The sequence below is a fragment of the Vespula vulgaris genome, chromosome 4 (genome assembly GCF_905475345.1).
Source record: "Vespula vulgaris chromosome 4, iyVesVulg1.1, whole genome shotgun sequence".
NCBI classification, from domain to species: Eukaryota; Metazoa; Arthropoda; class Insecta; order Hymenoptera; family Vespidae; genus Vespula; species Vespula vulgaris.
The window spans coordinates 4,185,517-4,204,629 of NC_066589.1; the positions used below are offsets into that span (position 1 = coordinate 4,185,517).

Genomic DNA, 19,113 nt, shown 5'->3' on the forward strand with positions numbered 1-19,113 from the left:
TCAACGATACGTATTTTGTTATCAATTTGAAAATTCTAGATACTCACTCGTAAGAATTTTTAAAGGTTAATCCTCAACGTACGTATTAAAATATGCTCGATACAAGTGCTTACTTATTTTATTCGTTAAAGGTAAACGCGTTCGTCATTGGAAATCGCACCTATATCTACGTTACGATTGGCTGAAAATTTTCCTTTTCGTTTACAATAAAACCGATGGTAATTCAAATAGTTATTATCATTCTTTGAAAATGATTATTTTGTATCGATTTTTAATTAACGAAATTAAAGAATTTAAACCATTTTACATTATTCAATTACAGAATTATAACAATTTTGATGAAACATATATAAAACTAAAATAGATGAAAATTTATATTCATTTATGAATATTTATGTTTTTCTTTTTTTTTTTTTTTCTTATATTGAATATCACGTATTGTATATATAAAATATATAAACTTACATATATCTATTTTATCATTTCTGTATCGAAATACTTCTTTTTTATTTGTAATAAAAGCAATGAAAGTGACGAACTAATTATATTCCATTCGAGTTGCAGTAATCAAAACGATTGATAAGTATCGTAAAGATATAACTTTGTTGATCTGTTTCACTTAATCGAGATGAAATGATTATGCAATAAATGTTATTTTTAAATCAACATAAAATGAAACAATGTAGTAGTGTGATACATTTTCAACTATTTCAAATAAACAGATATATATATATATATATTGTGCATATAATGTTTATACTTCAACAATTATATTTATTAAATCAATATTAATAATTAAATGTGAATTAATTCATTAAATGTATGAATGTTATCTAACTTCGACAAAAGGTATGAACGTTTTTTTCTTTTTTATATATTCATTTTAAATATGTTACTTATCCGTAAATCTACTTTGTTCTACTTTGTAGCGACACAGTACGTCGTGCGGTATGTTTATAGACACATTATTCAGAAATGGAAATAAATTACGACGAGGATGTATCTCAAAATCCATTTTTAGAAAAACTTAGGAGTTTTTACGAACCAACTTTACGATTAGCTGCACATGAAGGTTGGATCGTATGCGTACCTCGTCGTGGTACTTTCACAAAAAATGTTTTGTACAAAGAAGATGTAGAAGAACATATTTTGATACCAGATTATGATATGTCTAAAACTTCATTTCGTTCTTTAAGCAATAAGAATGTGAAGCTACTAAATAGAATATTAACTATAAATTATGAAACACCAAACTCATATCCTTTACGTTTGCTTTTTGAGGAAACGTTTTATAATGAAGATTCATGGAAGTATCGAATATGGTAAATATAACTATTTTTTTAAATGGTTATTATACTATGATGTTGATAGAAATTTTGTACAAAAAATAAGTGTAATTTCTTTTATATACATATATATATATATATACATATATAATTTGACATGCATGTACGTCTTGCAGGTGCATAGAATGTCCTATAAATTGTGAAACATTATCGTCTCATAATAATCTGACTATTGTAACGAATCTTCAGGATGCTACAAATTTACTTTGGTCTGAAATTAATGATAAAGCCTATACAACCTTAGAAGTGAATTTGAAAGAATTTCAAAAAATATATTTGAACATAGAAAAACCATCATTAGAAACATTGAAGAATTCTGTCTTTCAATTATACTCAAACTGCATTGAAACGATACTAAAGGATAAAAAATTCAATGATACAAGTATTACTTCCACATATCTCATTCAAAATATAAAAATTGCAGTTGAAACATATATATTACATACATTAAGAAAAATTCTCCCAAAATCAATATCTATTTATATGGCTGATGATGATGCTAATTTGAATAAAATAATAAGGAATTTAGCTGATTTGAAATTTGATGATTTAGGAATACATTTAGATCTGTGTACGAATATTCACAGAGGAAAATTAGAATTATCGCATATAGTTTGTTACATGACTGTCTTAGAAAAACTTGAATGCCTTAGAAGAAGTATTCGTTATATATCTCAGGGAGTATCTTCTATTACATCAGATGATTTATTACCTATACTAGTATACCTTGTCATTAAAACTAGTTTATCAAATTGGATAGCACAAATAACTTTCATAAAACATTTTCGCTTCTCAGCAAGTAGCATTAATGAAGCAGATGAACTTGCTTATCTAACAACATCTTTAGAAGCAGCAATAGAATATATAAAATCTGGTGTATTAATGGAAAAAAATAGAATGAATCATATTTCTGATTCAGAACAAAAAGAAAAAAATGAAAGTGAACAACGCACATCCATAGATTATTTATTTACGTGCATAATGAAAGGTGAGTTATCAGAAGTGGAAAATTTATTATCATCTGATATTATCAGCTTGTATAATCAAATTCCATTATGTCACCCATTGTGTACTTGTGAATCCTGTGAAGTATCTTTAGCTAAAAATCGTCTTTTAAATCGACCAACAATATCCTCGAAGAATGAACATGGTTCTACAGCCCTTCATATAGCAAGCTTCTATGGAAAAGTAAATATTGTGGATTATCTTTTAAATAATGGAGCTGATACGAACGTAATTAATAATGATTCATTCACACCTCTTCATTGTGCATTGATGAAAGGCTACCAAAATATTGTATTACTACTTTTACATGCGAATGCAAATCCTATAATAGTGGATAATTATGGAAATACAGCGTTACATATAGCTTCTGATCGTGGACATGAAGGTTGTGTGAAAGCTTTGCTTTACTTTGCAGAACATACAAACTTATCGCTTAATGTTAATTCTCTTAATATCGATGGCGATACACCGCTACATCGTGCATCTAAATGGGGATATTTAGGTATCATAGAAGTTCTTCTAGAATACGGAGCAGATTGCAAAATTAAAAATAAATGGGGCCAAACATCTTTCGACGTTGCACAAAGTGAACGAGTAACGATATTATTGCAACATATTACGCCAAATGTCGTAGTTCCTTGTACAGTAAAAGTTCATCACTCGTTACCAATTTTACAACTCTCTCCAAAAACTGAAAATAAATTAAAATCCAAATATTCTTCTAACATCCACATGACTATACAAATTAATAAATTATTCGCTGCAATTAGCGAGGGCGATATACACTTAGCAAATTATTATCTTGGATGGAGTAATCAGAATGAACAAATAGTAGTGCGATCGGATCTTTGCCATCCACTATGTTGCTGTGAACGATGTGCTCCAATACATGAATATTCGGAAAAAAGAAACAAAATACCAGCAATCATTTTTAATTCTTACAATAACAATGGCGAGACAATCTTGCATGTAGCGTCTACCGTTGGATCTTTAGAAATAATTCAATTACTTTTAGATGCAGGAGCAGACGTTAATGTAACAACGAAATTTGAGGGTCGCACACCATTACATTTGGCTTGTTCAGCTAATAAAATACAAGCAGTAAAAATAATTTTAGATTGTGCAGCATGCAATATAAATGCCAAAGATTTAAATGGTGATACTCCTCTTCATTTAGCAACTAAAAATGTTGATACAAAATTAATGGAATTACTAATTAGAAGTGGTGCTAACGCGAACATTCGCAATTTACAAAATGTAACACCACGTTCGGAGCTTGAAAAACAAATGTCTAAGGAAATTGCACTTAAAATATTAAAATGTAACTCTTTAGAATATCCAAGTCATTATTTTTCAGGAATTGATTGATTGATTAATTGATAAATAATGAAAGTGCCGTCATTACAAATTGATCGAACTTAGCTAAAGCGAATAGATGCCGTATTTATAAATATTATTAGACATTTTTTTTTCTATCAATATACTGTCTATACATTTTATTTTTATATATTTACATTGTGTACATATTTTTAAAATATAAATCGCGTAAAAATGGGTAGTAATATCATTTTATTTTTATTTTAAAAAAATAAAAATAAATGTATTACTTTACAATTTTATTATTATTTTACCACTTGTGAGAGGTCACATAGTTTACGCACCATTATTCTACAGGATACTGTATTCCATTTTAAGTTATGTGTAGCAAGTGCCTTTTAACGTAATATTACTTTAATTAAGTACTTGAATAATTAGCGTACTATATAAAATTTATTCGCAAAGTAAACGTTCCATTACTCCATTTTGTAACATTCGTTTGTACTTTCTTTTCGTTCGTTAAAAGTTATGTTGATAAATAAATTTATAATTTAATTATGTTAAATTGATAAAAACGTTAAATTGTATAAATCGTTAATAATTATTAATAATCAAACTCGACTTGTTGAATCAAATGCTTTCTTGTACTACTTTTCTATTTTTACAAATAATTAGTAATTATTTTCGTCATGGTTTCATCATTGTATATAGCGTTATTATAAAACCATTTTTGACAAAAGATCACAGAGATATAAAGGCATTTTAAAAACAATTGTAATGATCATTAAAGGTTTAGAAATTTCATTTAAAATTGTATAACTTTACGCTAAAGCGTAAAGATAAATAATTAATAACAATAAGAAACCTTTTTTTCATGGAAAGGTTAGACATTTTTGGCATAAATAATATAATTATTTCGCTGTAATCTCTCATTAACAAAAATAGCTATGCAATCATAAATTGTTAATCATAAATTTACGACAGCATTTACTTAACGATACAATATTCATACTATATTTTTTTTCGCTAATATGTACACATCATTTGCTCGATAACAATATGTAAATTATTACAATTTTATGACTGTACAAAAGAATTTCAATGAAAAAAAGATAACTTATTCTTATATATCCTATTTAATCATATCAAATCGCACAAATCAATTTATATTTGTATGTGTATACGTCTATGTTATGTATATAGATTAAAAATGATTAAGATACTAGCAGTGATTTGTTATAACGACTACGAAAGAGATGTGTATCGATCCGTGGACTGCATGGAAATGCGATCTCGAAATAATCACGGGACCAATTTATATTTGTTTTTATCTAAGTATTACGCACTCGTTACACTTGTGCGAACATTTCAATGTTTGGGCACACGTGGACGCTATTATTTTTGTCAATAATCATATGCATATTACCTTATCGTATTTATAAAATCACAAAAATCTGCATAATAATAAAGTATCCGTAATCTAACTTTAAGAGAAAAAGTTTAATTTTTTTCTTATATCTTTTATTAAGATATAAAAATTTATTTGCTCCCAGCATTGTTACTATCACTAAGTCTTCGTAAAAATTGACAAAATTTGTAATAATTTCCAACATTTTGTATTACAATCAGTCTCTCCATCTACATATACAGATATTTCTAATCGATAACAAAATACTTAACTTGGTGGTAATATCCATGTCGACGGTTCGATAATTCTTTTTCTTTCTTGTTTTCTCCTATGTCCGCGATATCTGTTTCTATTCGGACTCCAATCAATAGTCCTATCTTGTATTTTGTTTACTGACATAGAAATTAATTGATTTTCTTGTATTTCATCGTTTTCCATCTCACTAGGATTAACAAAATTATATTGTACATGGTAGTAATGTCTTAAACTTGGTTCGTTACGAAATTTTTGCATTGTAATCCAAACGTGACATAATAAATACGGAAATCTACTGAGCCAATATTCCGTAAATTTGTCAGGAATTTCACCTAAACTTTGTTGCGCAGCTGGCGTTAATTCCCTATAATGATGTTTCTGAAAGAATCGATCAGGAAATTATATTGTACTTTTGTTATTAATCTTTGCGTATTATTTCTTATTCGTTAGATAAGATTTATAACTTTCGTATACCTTGTTTCGTAATGCTCTTAACAAATCTCTAACACTTTCACCTCGATAACTTCTATACTTTCGAAGATCCGTCGCAACTTCATGGTCAATATGCATCCTCCAATCTCCTCTTACGACTCGTTCATTACCACTTTCAAGAGCTAACAATGCTGGACTATCGGATTGATCTTTTTCAACACGATCGCTGACATCCTAAAATATAAGTCAAATGTAAAGAAATATACATATTATAATTCTATTATGTAGACGTATTATTACAGCAATAACTTTACATACTTGAAAGAAACCAAGTATTTGGATAGGTTCCCAAAATAATGGGTGATTGTAGACTGCCAAAGCTGGTGGTCGTTCTGATGGATCTTCAGAGATCATTGCTTTTATAAGATTCAATGCTAATTCTTTATCACTTTGCGATATTCCTTGTAACGCTGTCAAATTACTTTCACCGCCTATATAAGATATACGAGCATTGAAACGATCGTATGAATATTTCGATTGATCATATGCAAATTATATAAAAAATATTAAGAACATAAAAACATTAAAATATTATGCAAACTAATATAAAAAATATTACAAAGTATGTTGGCTTGTCTTCTCAAGGGATCACCAAATGGATGTTTTCCATCAGAAAGAACATAATAAAAAACACAACCGAGAGAAAAAATATCAACGGCGCATGTTGTTCTTTCTCCATTTAGCATCTCTGGTGCTATCCAACCGTCTGTCCCAGTTACACCAGAACGTCGCGAAAATGATACACGACCAAGCTGTAACTTTTTGCAAAGACCAAAATCTGATATCATCGCTCTGACTTCTCCCCGCGGTCCGGGAACCGATAGAAGGACATTATGTGGTTTGATATCTCTGTGAACTATGAATATATAGTAAGTATGACTAAACGTTATAGAGGTGTTGGCAAGCATCAAAGTAAAAATTACCGATATCTAAAAAATGTAAATGTTCAAGCCCTGATGTAGCCTGTCGTAATATATTTTTCACAGATATCTTTTCTCTGTTATATCTTCCTGCTACATAATCTTGTAAGGTAGCTTCTGCTAACTCCAAAGCAATATACCTAAACATTCTATCGTGTTCAGTGCAAAAATATCGTACAACGTTAGGATGTTCATCCGATTCTCTAAGTAATGCTACTTCACGATCAGCAAACGTGAAACAGTCCGGTAATAATCGCTTAACGGCTACTGAACGGCCATCGAATTCACCCCTGATACAATTATAATAGTCAGAAATGACGAGAGTTTTCCATAAATAGATAGAAGAATAAAAAATATAATTCTATACCCACTTATATACAAATGTACCCTCGCATCCTTTGCCTAGCACTTCACTAGTACTAAAAGTAATCTTTCCCACTCTTACTAGACCTTCTCCCATATCTTCAAGAATAACAATGTTATTACGTTTACCATTACTGCTTGTACGACTGTTCTCACGTGAACCCTGGATGAATTATTTATGTTTATATTAATATGGATACACTGTCATTTTCGTAATAATTAAAAGCTATTGTAAAGTCATGAATTTTATCGTTTTCAAAAGATAATATATAACACAGCGTTTCTCAACCTTTTTAGTTGAAATTGGATCGTGCGGCCCAATATATTACTTTGTAATTGTATTGTGGCCTAAATAGAATATAACATTTTTAAGAACCTGATAAACTAAGTTAAGTCATTATATATTTTTTTTTCAAGATACAATAACTCTACTCTGTTGAGACGGCATTCTCGCTAATTCATCTAAATATTTTACGAGAACTTTCTGGAAATCTCTTGCAAATTAATCACTTTTCTCGCTTTAGCGCATGGTAACAACTATCAATTTGCAACCCGGCTCAATATTGAGGCACGATCCATAGCTTGAGGAACGTTGCTTATATAGAAATCGATGTTTATATATATAATGTAATATCACACCTGTGACATCTGTTGAAATTCTTTAAACTGTGCATTGAAATACCAAAACATTGTAACTATACATCCAATAAGAATAATAAGTGCTAATTTTAATCCTTTGTTCTCTTGTTGATTAAGCCATTTTTTACTCGCCCTATAACTTTCAGCTAAAATTTTATGCCAATTTTCCTCTTGGATTGTATTACCAGTTATTGGAGTATTATCAGTTAATGTAGTTGGTAAATGTGTTGGTGTTGAATTCAAAGATGATGTTTCTACTTGAATTACGTCAGACCGTCCAGTAATTTGAAGTGGTTGATGTTTAGATTTATATTCTGCTGGTATTTTGTAATGACCTGATATATTTAGAAAAATTCAACAATACAATAATGAAATTCTTTGTATACATTCATTATAAATAATATTATATAATCAAAATATTCATTATATGATTATAATCAAGCATATTACCTAATGCTATAATACTCTTCTCTCTTGTAATACTTTGATACCCATCATGAGCAATATGGATATTTCCAATAACTACATGATCCCCAGGTAAAGGAACTCTATTATCATTTTTATGAATCTGTGCAATTGTTAATGGCCCTTCTAGCAACAAATATTCTGCTTTACTTGATATGGTTGCAGTTGTTGAGTCAACTAAAGATGGTAAAGCATACAGTCCATATCTATGTTGTCCGATATATAATGTAGGACTAAGAAACATAAAAAAATTCAATATAATAATGATACATATTTACTGTAAAAAGTTTAACAGAAGATTACTCACAACAATTGAATATCAGTTGGTTTTGTTACAAAATGCCCTAGTAAATTATCTAATGTTCCTTCTGCAACACTTGTGAATGGTAGAGTTAATAGGCCATCCTTAGTGACTGTATATGTTGCTATAACTGGACTTTCTAAATCTAATTGCCATAGAATTGTGCCTTGCCTTCTATCCAAAGTTACTACTCGGCCTGTTGAACTAGTAGTAAAATGTATCAGATCTGCAAAATGTGTTATAATTATTATAAATATTCCAATTATATCAAATCCTTATTACTATTATCTCATAATTATTAATAACCATAATTTTCGCTTCCATCGCTTTCCATTTTTGCTGCAGAATAATCATAAAATGTTACATTCCATTTTCTATCTTTCTGCTTACTATCCACCATTATGATATTGTATTCTGTGCGTCCAATAAAAATAACATCTTGCATTTCTACAGGACATGTATTGCCTGCTTTATCAAAACCTAAAACTTGTTCTCTTCTACCTGTTCTAGGATCAACTGTAAACCATGTATCAATTTTTCTACCAGTATATAATATACCGTCACTACTACGACAAGGACTATTAGCTACCAATTGTGGAATAGTAAATGGTAGTTTTTTAAGAGCTTCAGAACCTGTTCCAAATAAATACAATGATCCATCCTTTGGATCTGGTAGAAACATAGGCCTACAAATAAAATTTCTTATCAATATTTATATAAAATATCTAAAATCTGTCAGAATATATATCACTACAGCATATAAAACAATTTATAATTTAAAACAAAAAATTACATACATTGTAGTTTCAGGGAAATCGGTAGGTACTTTGACAAGTGGTTCTATAACAAATAAAGAAAAGAATAATATCAATAAACTTAAAATTATATTGATATATTTTACATAGTATTTTATTATGTAATACCATCATCCTGTTTCCACCGTATTTCTCCAGATCTTTGACCAACTCCCACTAATGCACCACCAAGAGTAGAAAAAATAATAAGAGGATCGTCTTGTTCACAAGCAAGTCCTGTATTGTGATTCTACATACAGAAGACGAGATATTACAAAATAATCTTTATTCCTTATTAAAAGGATCTTAAATATTAATTGCGGGTTATAAACTTAAAAATAAGTTTGAATTATTTAACACCTTCGGATTAATATTGGATATAATTCTCATAAGAAAAATTATATTTCAAAAAGTAGTTACTTTACATATGTTTACGCAATGAATTGCTCGAATATTATGTATGCATACATATATATACTTGTAAAAAACAGATAAAACTGTTCACTTGTTGTGCATATTTATATAAAATACATACCTCTTGCACTTGTTGAGACACAATATTAGGAGGGATCGTTGTAGTAATAAAACATAAGAGTATGATGACTCGTCCGTACGCCATATCAAAATTGGCCCTTTAGTTTTTGGGTAAAATCTAGGTTATGTCCGACTCTTTCGGGAATATAAATTTTACAAAATATCGTGACCACCTCCATACAATAACAATAAAAGGAAAGACACATTGATTGTCCATCAAAGAACCTATTAAGAAGCTTTAATCTTCAGATATAAGCTCACAATGTCGATGTTTTCCAATATCACTGATACGACGACAAGAAAATAATATTATTTGACTTCGAACAATATTTGTTATTCTCTCGTATTCTGTCGTCATTCTGTCATTATTCTGTAGTTCGTTAAAAAGAAATTATTTTTTGTTACAAAACTACGTATATACATTTCTATAATGTACATGTAATGATTTGTTGTCAGAATAATCCACCTCTTTTGTAAAACTAGCAACAAGTAGCACTACGATCAAAACGCGCGTCCACGTATTGATATTTGAAATTCGATATAAAAAGTAGGTGTAAAAGATAATGACTAACACGTTTATAACTATCTTTTTTTTTTCGTACGACCATATAAATTATCAATATTTAATTTTGGTTTAGTTTTATATAAAGTTTAGTTTTATACGAAGACAAGAAATACAATCGCAGAAACTGCATCATCTAATATATTTTTAATCAATATCATGAGACTATCAGTAGTACAAAAAAAATTATGTTTATAATACATTTTTAGCAATTGTGTTTATATAGATATATAAGTTGACAACAAAACAAAGTGCAACGTCATTTCAACTAATGGAATATTATATCGAAGACCTTCAATATGAATTATTATCATATTACACTGCTAAATACGCAATACCCGGTAAAATGATATAATACATAATAAATTCGATAACATACGAGTACGAAAAAATTATTTAATATTCTAGAAGACTTTGTTCTACAAATGTATATATAATGCTCTTTAAAAATATGCATTAATTAAAATTATTATTATTGAATTTGTATCATATTTTTACACTTATTTTGCATAATGTTTATTTTATACCTTAGTCGTGTGCAATCAGAGATGAGCAAACGTTTCGTCAAAGGAGAAATAATTCTTCGACTGTTGCCATTCGATTGGCTTTACTCGAGTATGCTTACTTTTCCAATGTTTTCAAACGTTATAGTTCAGACAAATAATATACATACAAATCTTCTATTTGTAGATAAAACATAGTAAATCGTGGTATAACAATATAATGACTGTAAACAAACATTGGAGAGTGCTGGATCTCTATTTTGATATGATGAAAACGAGAATCTATATGGAGAAATAACAGAAAGAGTGGGGGTAAGAGGCAATTGGTTTCGTCAGCCAATTCATATTTCTTTTATATATACATGGCTAATATTAAATATTATAAAATATTGAAAATGTTTATTAACCTTTGATAGATATTATATTATAATCTCAGATTGTATATAATAACCAATAAATATTTTTATTCAAAGGGTAATTATGAGTAAAAATTAAACGTATTTAATATTTCAAATTTTCGTTAATCTAAAATATCAACTAATAGATAAGTTCTACAATTTAATGATATATATAAAACATTCATTAATAAATTGTATCGCTATAAATAAATACAACAAATTTTAGATTAATACAATTTTTATTTTTAGAAACCAAATTTAAATCTGAGATAACCTTATCTGCAATAATATTGTGTACAAACGTTAAATTACAGAGTACTTTCCATAATATTACAAGAAGATTATTAAAAAGCTGAATAAAAATGAAGGATATAGGAGGTACAGTAACAAAAACTTTTCGAGAGACATTTAAACTAGTTCAAAAAGATACTCTACGATGGTTTCCTGGACATATGGATAAAGGTTTAAAGCAAATGGAACAGCGTTTGAAGAATGTTGATTGTATAGTAGAAGTACATGATGCTAGAGTACCGATTTCAGGACGTCAAGCAGATTTTCGTCATACTTTAACTGGTTTAAAACCACATATTTTTGTATTAAATAAGATTGATTTAGCTGACTTGAAATATAAGCAGCAAATAGAATCTACTCTAAAGAATGAAGGATTATCTCATATACTCTTTACTAATTTTAAAAATCAAGATTGCAAGGGCATGAAAAAAATATTACCTTTGGCTAAAGAATTAATATCGAATTCGGAACGATATAATAGAAGTAATGAAGAATCTTTTGCAATGATGATTATCGGTGTACCTAATGTAGGAAAATCTTCTTTAATTAATCGTTTAAGAAATACTTATTTAAAAAAATCAAAAGCTACAAAAGAAGGGCCTATAGCAGGAGTGACACGGTCTGTATTAACTCGTATAAAAATAGCTGAAAATCCAGATTTTTATTTGTTGGACACTCCAGGTATTTTAGCACCTCATGTGAAAGATATATACACTGGTCTCAAGTTAGCTTTGATTGGTTGTTTACAAGATCACTTGGTAGGACATATTGTAGTTGCTGATTTTCTTCTTTTTTGCTTAAATAAATATGGAAAATATGAGTATGTTGAAAAATTAGGTTTATCTGAGCCAAATGATGATATCATTTTTATTCTTACTTTTATTGCTGCAAAGCTTGGAAAAACTCTAAAATTACGTGATTGTACTAATAAATATATTATTAAACCTGATATGCAAGTTGCTGCTACATACTTTATTAATATGTTTAGAAATGGAGAATTTGGTCCTATTTGTTTAGACGAGGATAAATTATTTAATGAGAATTAATTTAATAAATACTTCACATATTTAAAATTGCAAGTTACAAGATTAGTTGAATGAATTAGAAAGTTTTTATATTATTGTAACTTTAAATTTGACAATATCATTTGGCAAAACTTATTTTTTCCATAAAAAACTATATCATGTTCGTTAATATAAATAATTATAATAAATAATATATATTTCTTAACTACTTAATATTCTCATCATTATGCACTGTCATGCACTAATAGATATATCACATATATATGTAATATAACTATTTTTTGTAACAAACCAGTACTATGTACATATGAGGTGGTAATAATTTTTATTTTACATTATAAAGAAATAATATAAAATAAAATAATTATTTATTGGAGGCAATTTTTAAAAATAGCAATTACGATATAAAATAAATTACGATTGTAAATAATTAATTTTTATAAGAACGATATAACATATTATTTCTTTATTACAAAATGTATAATGAAAAAGTCGAAACCGACGTAATATAAAACAATAATATAAAAGTAACAATATTTTTTTCCTTATAATATATTTTGGTTATAAAGATTTAACATTTTTTTTAAAAAGGTATTACATATTTTTAACATATTTTTAAAAAAGTTATACATTAATTTGTTAAATTTTTTATACGCAGTGTATATCAAAATTTAATATATCTAATACATCGTATCTTTCCATTTAGTCAATGTAGAAATACTGTTACTTTCTCTTTTAGTAGTAGAGAAACTGCTTACATGTGTACTTGTATTCTTTCACGCCGATATTTTGGAAAAAGCCCCATACAAATCTTATGATTGTTATTAGTTAATACATTTTTTGTTATAAGCATTAATTTATAATGTAATATAACAATCATAGCAATTCTGTAGTATTTTTTTAACCTTGAAATTTGAAGCGTATAACGGTAAACATATTAACAAATTTTACACGTATTTGTAGTGAAAATGTTTGCGAGAGTGACTTTTTACCCGACGTTATTATATAATGTTTTAATGGAAAAAATAACGTCGAGAAATTGGTATGATAGAATCGACGAGACTGTAATTTTGGGTGCATTACCTTTTCGATCTATGACAAAACAGGTATCCATTTTTGTTATTTTATTTTATTTAGTGTTTATTACAACAGATTTTTTTAATCGTTTTTTACATTTCACACTGCAGTTAGTTGAGAAGGAAAATATGAAGGCAGTAGTTTCTATGAATGAAGATTATGAATTAGCCTTATTATCTAATTCAGAAAAGGTGCAAGCAATTAATATAGATTTATAACAAATTATTATGTTTGTGTAATATATTTTTGTTAAAAATGGTTACTTTCTTGATATTGATATTAGGACTGGAAGAAATACAATGTGGAATTTCTACAATTATCAACAACAGATATTTTTGAAGTACCTTGCCAAAAAAAGTTAAAAATGGGTGTAGATTTTATAAATAAATTTCGTTGTACAGATAGAAAATTAAAAAATGATGATCATAATGATGATATCAAAGAAACACCATCAGTTTATGTTCACTGTAAAGCAGGCAGAACACGTAGTGCAACACTTGTTGGATGCTATTTAATGATGGTTAGATATATGATAAATCTATATTTGTTACAAAAATATAAATTTAGACAAATGTACATTTTTTTTATAATAAAAATATTTCATCCTCAGAAAAATGGTTGGGTTCCTGAAGAAGCAATGGATTATATGAAAAGTAAAAGACAACATATATTACTTCATAGAGTCCAACGGCATGCATTAAGACTTTTTTATGAAACACATGTACAAAATCAAAAACGATAAACAATATTAAAATTTAATCATGTATAATGTGCAGAGAAATAATTTAATAAAACAATATTCAAAATCTAAATATAAAAAGCAGTTATCTGATATTTTAATAACAAATTATTTGTAATTTTTTATACATATAAAATTTTTTTTATTTGAATTTGTTTTTTTTTTTTTAAATCATTTGTCCTTTAAATTTTTCTTAAATTTTCTTATACACACATTTCTATTTCTTCTTTTACTAATTTTTCTCTGTAATCATTTTTTTGTCTATTAACATGGATGCATATTCTGTAGCCTCTATAGCTGCTGTCTCTACCAATTTTTTTGCATGTTCCTCAGATATATTTTTAAATTTTGTATGGCATATCGTTAAAGAATTTTTATTTTTATTTAAATTAAATTCTTGATTAAAAACTTGAAAGATCACTTTTATCCATGTTTGAGCATTAAATTTATCAGATAAAAATTCCTAGATTAAATACGTCAATCAAAAGCATATAATTATAAATGCAAATAATTGTAATACATTTTAATATAAAATTATTTTTTGTTTTACCTGTGGTACACTGCAACTAACTTTAATGATATTCTTGTTATATGATATCAGAAGTATTGGTACATTTGGAAAAAGAAATATTACATCTTGTAAGGAAAGATGTTTTAGTGTATGTTGTAAATTATGAACAATAAAAGAATTGTATGATTTCATAGAATCTTTTACTTCTGTTACAATAGAAGTCCTTGAAAAAGAAAAATAGTAAAATTATATGAAATGAAAAATAGTATATATATCTATAACTTTGATATCTACCTTTCATTTGCTATTTTTTGTTTCATAATTATTTCAAGTAAATTTTGTAATTTTGCATTACATTCTTCCTTAATAAGATAAGGTAATGGTATATCTGCAGTTTCATTATTTTCGTTTAACTTCTGCTGTATCTCTTTAATTTGTAAATTTAACTCATCGTTTTTAATATTTTCAGTAGTAATATAATTTTCTAGTTTTTCAATCTTTTCCAATAATTGTTTACCAGCTAATATTGCTGCTTTAGCTAATGGTCCAGTAGTAGCATGAATTGTACAATTTAATGCACCTTTAGAACTATAATTTAGAACACAAAATTGTTCCAGAAATCCTGTGTTTTTAACATGTGTTCCACAACATAATTCTCTAAAAATTAATATTTTATTGTTAATGTATAAATTAATGGTTATGAAAATGATAAGAAATTTTAATCTTACTTACTTTGATTTTAATTCATTTGTATTAATATCGATTATCCTAATATCTGTATGTGGATATATTTCACCTGGTACCATTGTAACATTATTTTCTGCTAATAATTGCAACAAATTCAAAATTCTATTGTCTACTAATGCATTGGTTTTTATAACATCGTTAATAAGTTGTTCTATTTTTGCTATATGTGTTAATGTAATTTCATCTCCAAATGAAGAAAACTGAAACTTTAATATATTTTCAGAGACCAAAGAATTTCGTTGATAAACAACTGGGAATATAAACTTTAAAGCAGCATTTAGTAAATGTGTTGCTGTATGATTCCTCATATGACTTGTGCGGACATGTGTATCTATAAAGATTACACAATCATTCCAATCTTCTAATTCTGAATAAGCATTCCTATTACAAAAAACATATAGATGTATGTATAAATTTTGTTTCTTTTTTTTTCTAATTTAAAAGGAAGTATAAATACATACGCTAGATTATTTTTCACGAATTTGCCAGAGTGAATAACATAGCCATTAATTTTTTCAGCTTTACTTATCTGAAATATCACATTTTTTAAATAAATGAAACCTATGTCTGATTTTTGGCCTCCCTGAAATGAATAACACATTGTTTTGTTTAATATGATGTCAATTTCATTTTTGTCATTTAATAGTATATCTGTATCTTTCTTTTTGTCAAAATTCATCAGAATTGCTTTTAACTCCTCTCCTAATATAAGGTTACCTGAAATATGTAAATATACATAATATCATATATTTCTAAATACTTTCCATTATAATTAATGCTATATATATATATATATATATATATATATATATATATATATATATATATATAGAAATATATGTTAATACCATTGATAAGCAATCCTATAACTTTACTTCTAAGTTTGGGAAATTCATAATTGTCGTTTTTATATTCGTAGATGTATTTAAATGAATCATCTGTTTGTGGTATATCATTCTCAGTAAGTAATGTTAAAGATTTTTCAATATTCTGATTGGTTTTAATTATTCCAACTTTAGATTTAAGTCTTGCCTTATTCATTTCTTTTTCAAAATCTTCTTTATCAACTTGAAGTGATTCAACTGTAGCCAATTCTATTATTGTTTCTATATTTAATCCATGAGTGTCAAATAATTTAAATGCCATATATCCTGGTAAAATACCAGATGCATATACGGTTCTACAATAAAAAATCACTACAGATAAAAAATATAATACAAGTTATATTGTCTAATATTTATGGATAATGCTTACTTATTCTTTTTTAACATAGATTGTAAATCTTTATATCCATTTACCAGTCCTGATGCCATGCAAGAAGTAACAGAAGCTAATTCTGGTCTAGTTGCAACAATTTTTTTCCATTCTTTGCCATACGTTTTACATAATTTTTCATATAAATTTTCTTCAAATTCTATTATTTTATGGGCCTAAAAAAGATTTCATCTTGTAAAATAATTATGTAGTCTATTTACTTATTTATGATTAATAAAATTACCTGTTTAAGATTATTTTTTAGTTCTGGGTAAGCATCTCCAAGAATATCAACAACAGTATATGTAAGATCAAAAAGTAAATCTCTCTTTTTAAATGTATTTTCACTCACATCTATTCCCTTCCTTAATATTCTTCTCAATTTCTGACTGAACGTATAAATTCAAAAATTAAGATAAAATTAAACTTTAAATTTAATTACAAATAAATATTTCTTACTTTTTTTCTGGTATTACACCATCACATAATGCAACAGTGATCATTCTCGCATAATCAGCTAATATTCTATATGCGTAATCTATATCATTTATATCGCAAGTTCCAAAAGTGCCTTTGTATTCAGGAGCATTTGTATTGCGACGTATTGTTTCAAATAATGGTTGAAAAAGATCTGTATCATAACTAGATTTTTTTCCTTGCAGTAAAGTAACTAATCTTTCAAAACCCATCCCTGTGTCTATATGATATTTTGATAATGGTTGAATAGCATGATTACCTGTAAGTCTATAATAAATTATATACAAAGTAAAAAATATGATAGAAATTAGTTTACAGAAACATATATAACATATGCACCTATTATATTGAATAAACACTATATTCCATAGTTCAATAATATCTGGATGACCTGTATTTACTTTTGAACTTTGATCTCCCAATTGCTTTGTAATATCTATATGTATTTCTGTACAAGGACCACAAGGACCTGAAAGTCCCATTTCCCAAAAATTATCTTGCATTCCAAATGGTAATATTCTGTTTTCTGGAATACCAAGACTTAACCAGATATCTTTACATTCTTCATCTGGTTGTAATCCTAATTCCTCACAACCACCAAAGTATGTAATGTACAAAAATTCTTTTTTAATATTATATGGACCTGTCAATAAATCTAACGCATAACGACAGCTTTCTTTCTATAAACAATTAATAAAATAATATATATATATATTTACTTATGAAATCATTTGTTAAATAATTAAAAATAATCTAATATACCTTAAAGTAATCTCCAAAGGACCAATTTCCTAACATTTCAAAGAACGTATGATGATAAGTATCACTACCAACAATATTTAAATCACTGTGTTTTCCACCTACTCTAATACATTTTTGTGAATTCACAACTTTTGTAGAAGGTGGATCGTAATATCCTAAGAAAACTCCTTTAAACTATAGAGATTCAATGTTAATAACGGATTAATACAAGCGACTTAGAATTATGTAAACAGATAAACATACTTGATTCATGCCAGCATTAACGAAAGCTGTAGAATGATCGTTAAGTAGAGAAACAGGACTCGAATGAATAATATCGTGTTGTAATTCTTTTGTAAAATAATCTAAAAATTCTTTACGAATTGTATTAGCACTTTTGTACATAGTTTTCGTACAATGAGATCGTAATAACTTTGGTACACTTATTTTATTCATGTTATAAAAAAATAATTGTTGCGTATGCATGATAAAGATATTCTTTAATAAATAAAATATATAAATAAATAATTATTAGAATATGAAAAATTATATTATATATCGATCACAACGAAAATTACGACTCAGGTCCATAGCTTTACGAGCACGTGTAAACACATACATGAACCAATAAGAACTTAGATTATTAGTAAACTAGTGATATGATGTCATTATGAGCGCCAACTTCGAAATGATGGCAGCATAATTCAAATTGAAAATTATTTGCCCACATTATATCTTATCAAAATTTATCCAAATAATCGTAAGTTAATAAGTATGAAACTATCAGCAAAAAACTAAAAGTCAGATATTTGAAAAACTTTTGGTCACATGCACGAGTATATTTTTAAGAACATCATTAAAAAATTGGTTATCTATTTTTTATAAAGTATCTAGAAGTTTGAAATAAATCAAATTTACGGTTATAGAAATACAATGAATAACGAAAACA

At 27.3% G+C, this 19,113-nt stretch overlaps 4 protein-coding genes across 14 annotated transcripts; 2 read left to right on the forward strand and 2 right to left on the reverse strand.

The window, feature by feature from the left end:
- The first annotated feature begins 407 nt into the window (after nt 1-407).
- Nucleotides 408-4,392, forward strand: LOC127063319 (ankyrin repeat domain-containing protein 27-like). The gene is made up of 3 exons (XM_050992925.1): nt 408-849; nt 930-1,322; nt 1,463-4,392. Exons 2-3 carry the CDS (start codon nt 976-978, stop codon nt 3,717-3,719), a joined length of 2,604 nt encoding a protein of 867 aa, XP_050848882.1. The 5' UTR covers nt 408-849; nt 930-975; the 3' UTR covers nt 3,720-4,392.
- Nucleotides 4,393-4,409: 17 nt separating this feature from the next.
- Nucleotides 4,410-11,069, reverse strand: LOC127063318 (serine/threonine-protein kinase/endoribonuclease IRE1). Its single transcript, XM_050992924.1, has 14 exons — nt 10,929-11,069; nt 9,841-10,209; nt 9,435-9,555; nt 9,309-9,351; nt 8,818-9,197; nt 8,518-8,737; nt 8,196-8,443; nt 7,746-8,080; nt 7,115-7,269; nt 6,747-7,033; nt 6,383-6,679; nt 6,082-6,254; nt 5,806-5,997; nt 4,410-5,709 (listed from the first exon to the last, which is right to left on the reverse strand). Exons 2-14 carry the CDS (start codon nt 9,922-9,924, stop codon nt 5,344-5,346), a joined length of 2,901 nt encoding a protein of 966 aa, XP_050848881.1. The 5' UTR covers nt 9,925-10,209; nt 10,929-11,069; the 3' UTR covers nt 4,410-5,343.
- On the forward strand, nt 10,997-14,455 carry LOC127063320 (phosphatidylglycerophosphatase and protein-tyrosine phosphatase 1). 11 transcript variants are annotated; one of them, XM_050992937.1, is made up of 6 exons: nt 11,230-11,378; nt 11,552-11,680; nt 13,582-13,724; nt 13,806-13,886; nt 13,979-14,215; nt 14,306-14,455. In XM_050992937.1, exons 2-6 carry the CDS (start codon nt 11,665-11,667, stop codon nt 14,435-14,437), a joined length of 609 nt encoding a protein of 202 aa, XP_050848894.1. In that variant the 5' UTR covers nt 11,230-11,378; nt 11,552-11,664; the 3' UTR covers nt 14,438-14,455. The 11 variants fall into 11 exon arrangements, with proteins under 11 accessions (XP_050848890.1, XP_050848885.1, XP_050848886.1 ...); XM_050992933.1 differs by lacking the exon at nt 11,230-11,378 and adding exons at nt 10,997-11,016; nt 11,092-11,216 and having other exon boundaries at nt 11,617-11,680; nt 13,582-13,886; nt 13,979-14,437; XM_050992935.1 differs by having other exon boundaries at nt 11,223-11,378; nt 13,979-14,437.
- On the reverse strand, nt 13,769-19,011 carry LOC127063317 (alanine--tRNA ligase, mitochondrial). The gene is made up of 12 exons (XM_050992923.1): nt 18,429-19,011; nt 18,186-18,359; nt 17,763-18,103; nt 17,406-17,690; nt 17,191-17,335; nt 16,947-17,122; nt 16,541-16,872; nt 16,154-16,409; nt 15,678-16,073; nt 15,240-15,602; nt 14,985-15,168; nt 13,769-14,897 (listed from the first exon to the last, which is right to left on the reverse strand). The coding sequence occupies exons 1-12, from the start codon at nt 18,648-18,650 to the stop codon at nt 14,667-14,669; spliced, it is 3,105 nt and encodes a 1,034-aa protein (XP_050848880.1). The 5' UTR covers nt 18,651-19,011; the 3' UTR covers nt 13,769-14,666.
- Nucleotides 19,012-19,113: the final 102 nt, after the last annotated feature.

Excerpts from the sequence above, each read along its gene's own strand:
- LOC127063320 (XM_050992928.1), top strand. The coding sequence starts at position 11,665 with ATGAAGGATATAGGAGGTACAGTAACAAAAACTTTTCGAGAGACATTT.
- LOC127063318 (XM_050992924.1), bottom strand. The coding sequence starts at position 9,924 with ATGGCGTACGGACGAGTCATCATACTCTTATGTTTTATTACTACAACG. Across the intron at positions 9,352-9,434 it reads ACGGTGGAAACAGGATGATG|AACCACTTGTCAAAGTACCT; the intron begins GTATTACATAAT and ends TATTTGTTATAG. Across the intron at positions 5,710-5,805 it reads TAAGAGCATTACGAAACAAG|AAACATCATTATAGGGAATT; the intron begins GTATACGAAAGT and ends CGATTCTTTCAG.
- LOC127063317 (XM_050992923.1), bottom strand. The coding sequence starts at position 18,650 with ATGCATACGCAACAATTATTTTTTTATAACATGAATAAAATAAGTGTA. Across the intron at positions 16,873-16,946 it reads TCTATGTTAAAAAAGAATAA|AACCGTATATGCATCTGGTA; the intron begins GTAAGCATTATC and ends TTTTTATTGTAG. Across the intron at positions 15,603-15,677 it reads ACAAATGAATTAAAATCAAA|AGAATTATGTTGTGGAACAC; the intron begins GTAAGTAAGATT and ends ATTAATTTTTAG.
- LOC127063319 (XM_050992925.1), top strand. The coding sequence starts at position 976 with ATGGAAATAAATTACGACGAGGATGTATCTCAAAATCCATTTTTAGAA. Across the intron at positions 1,323-1,462 it reads TCATGGAAGTATCGAATATG|GTGCATAGAATGTCCTATAA; the intron begins GTAAATATAACT and ends TACGTCTTGCAG.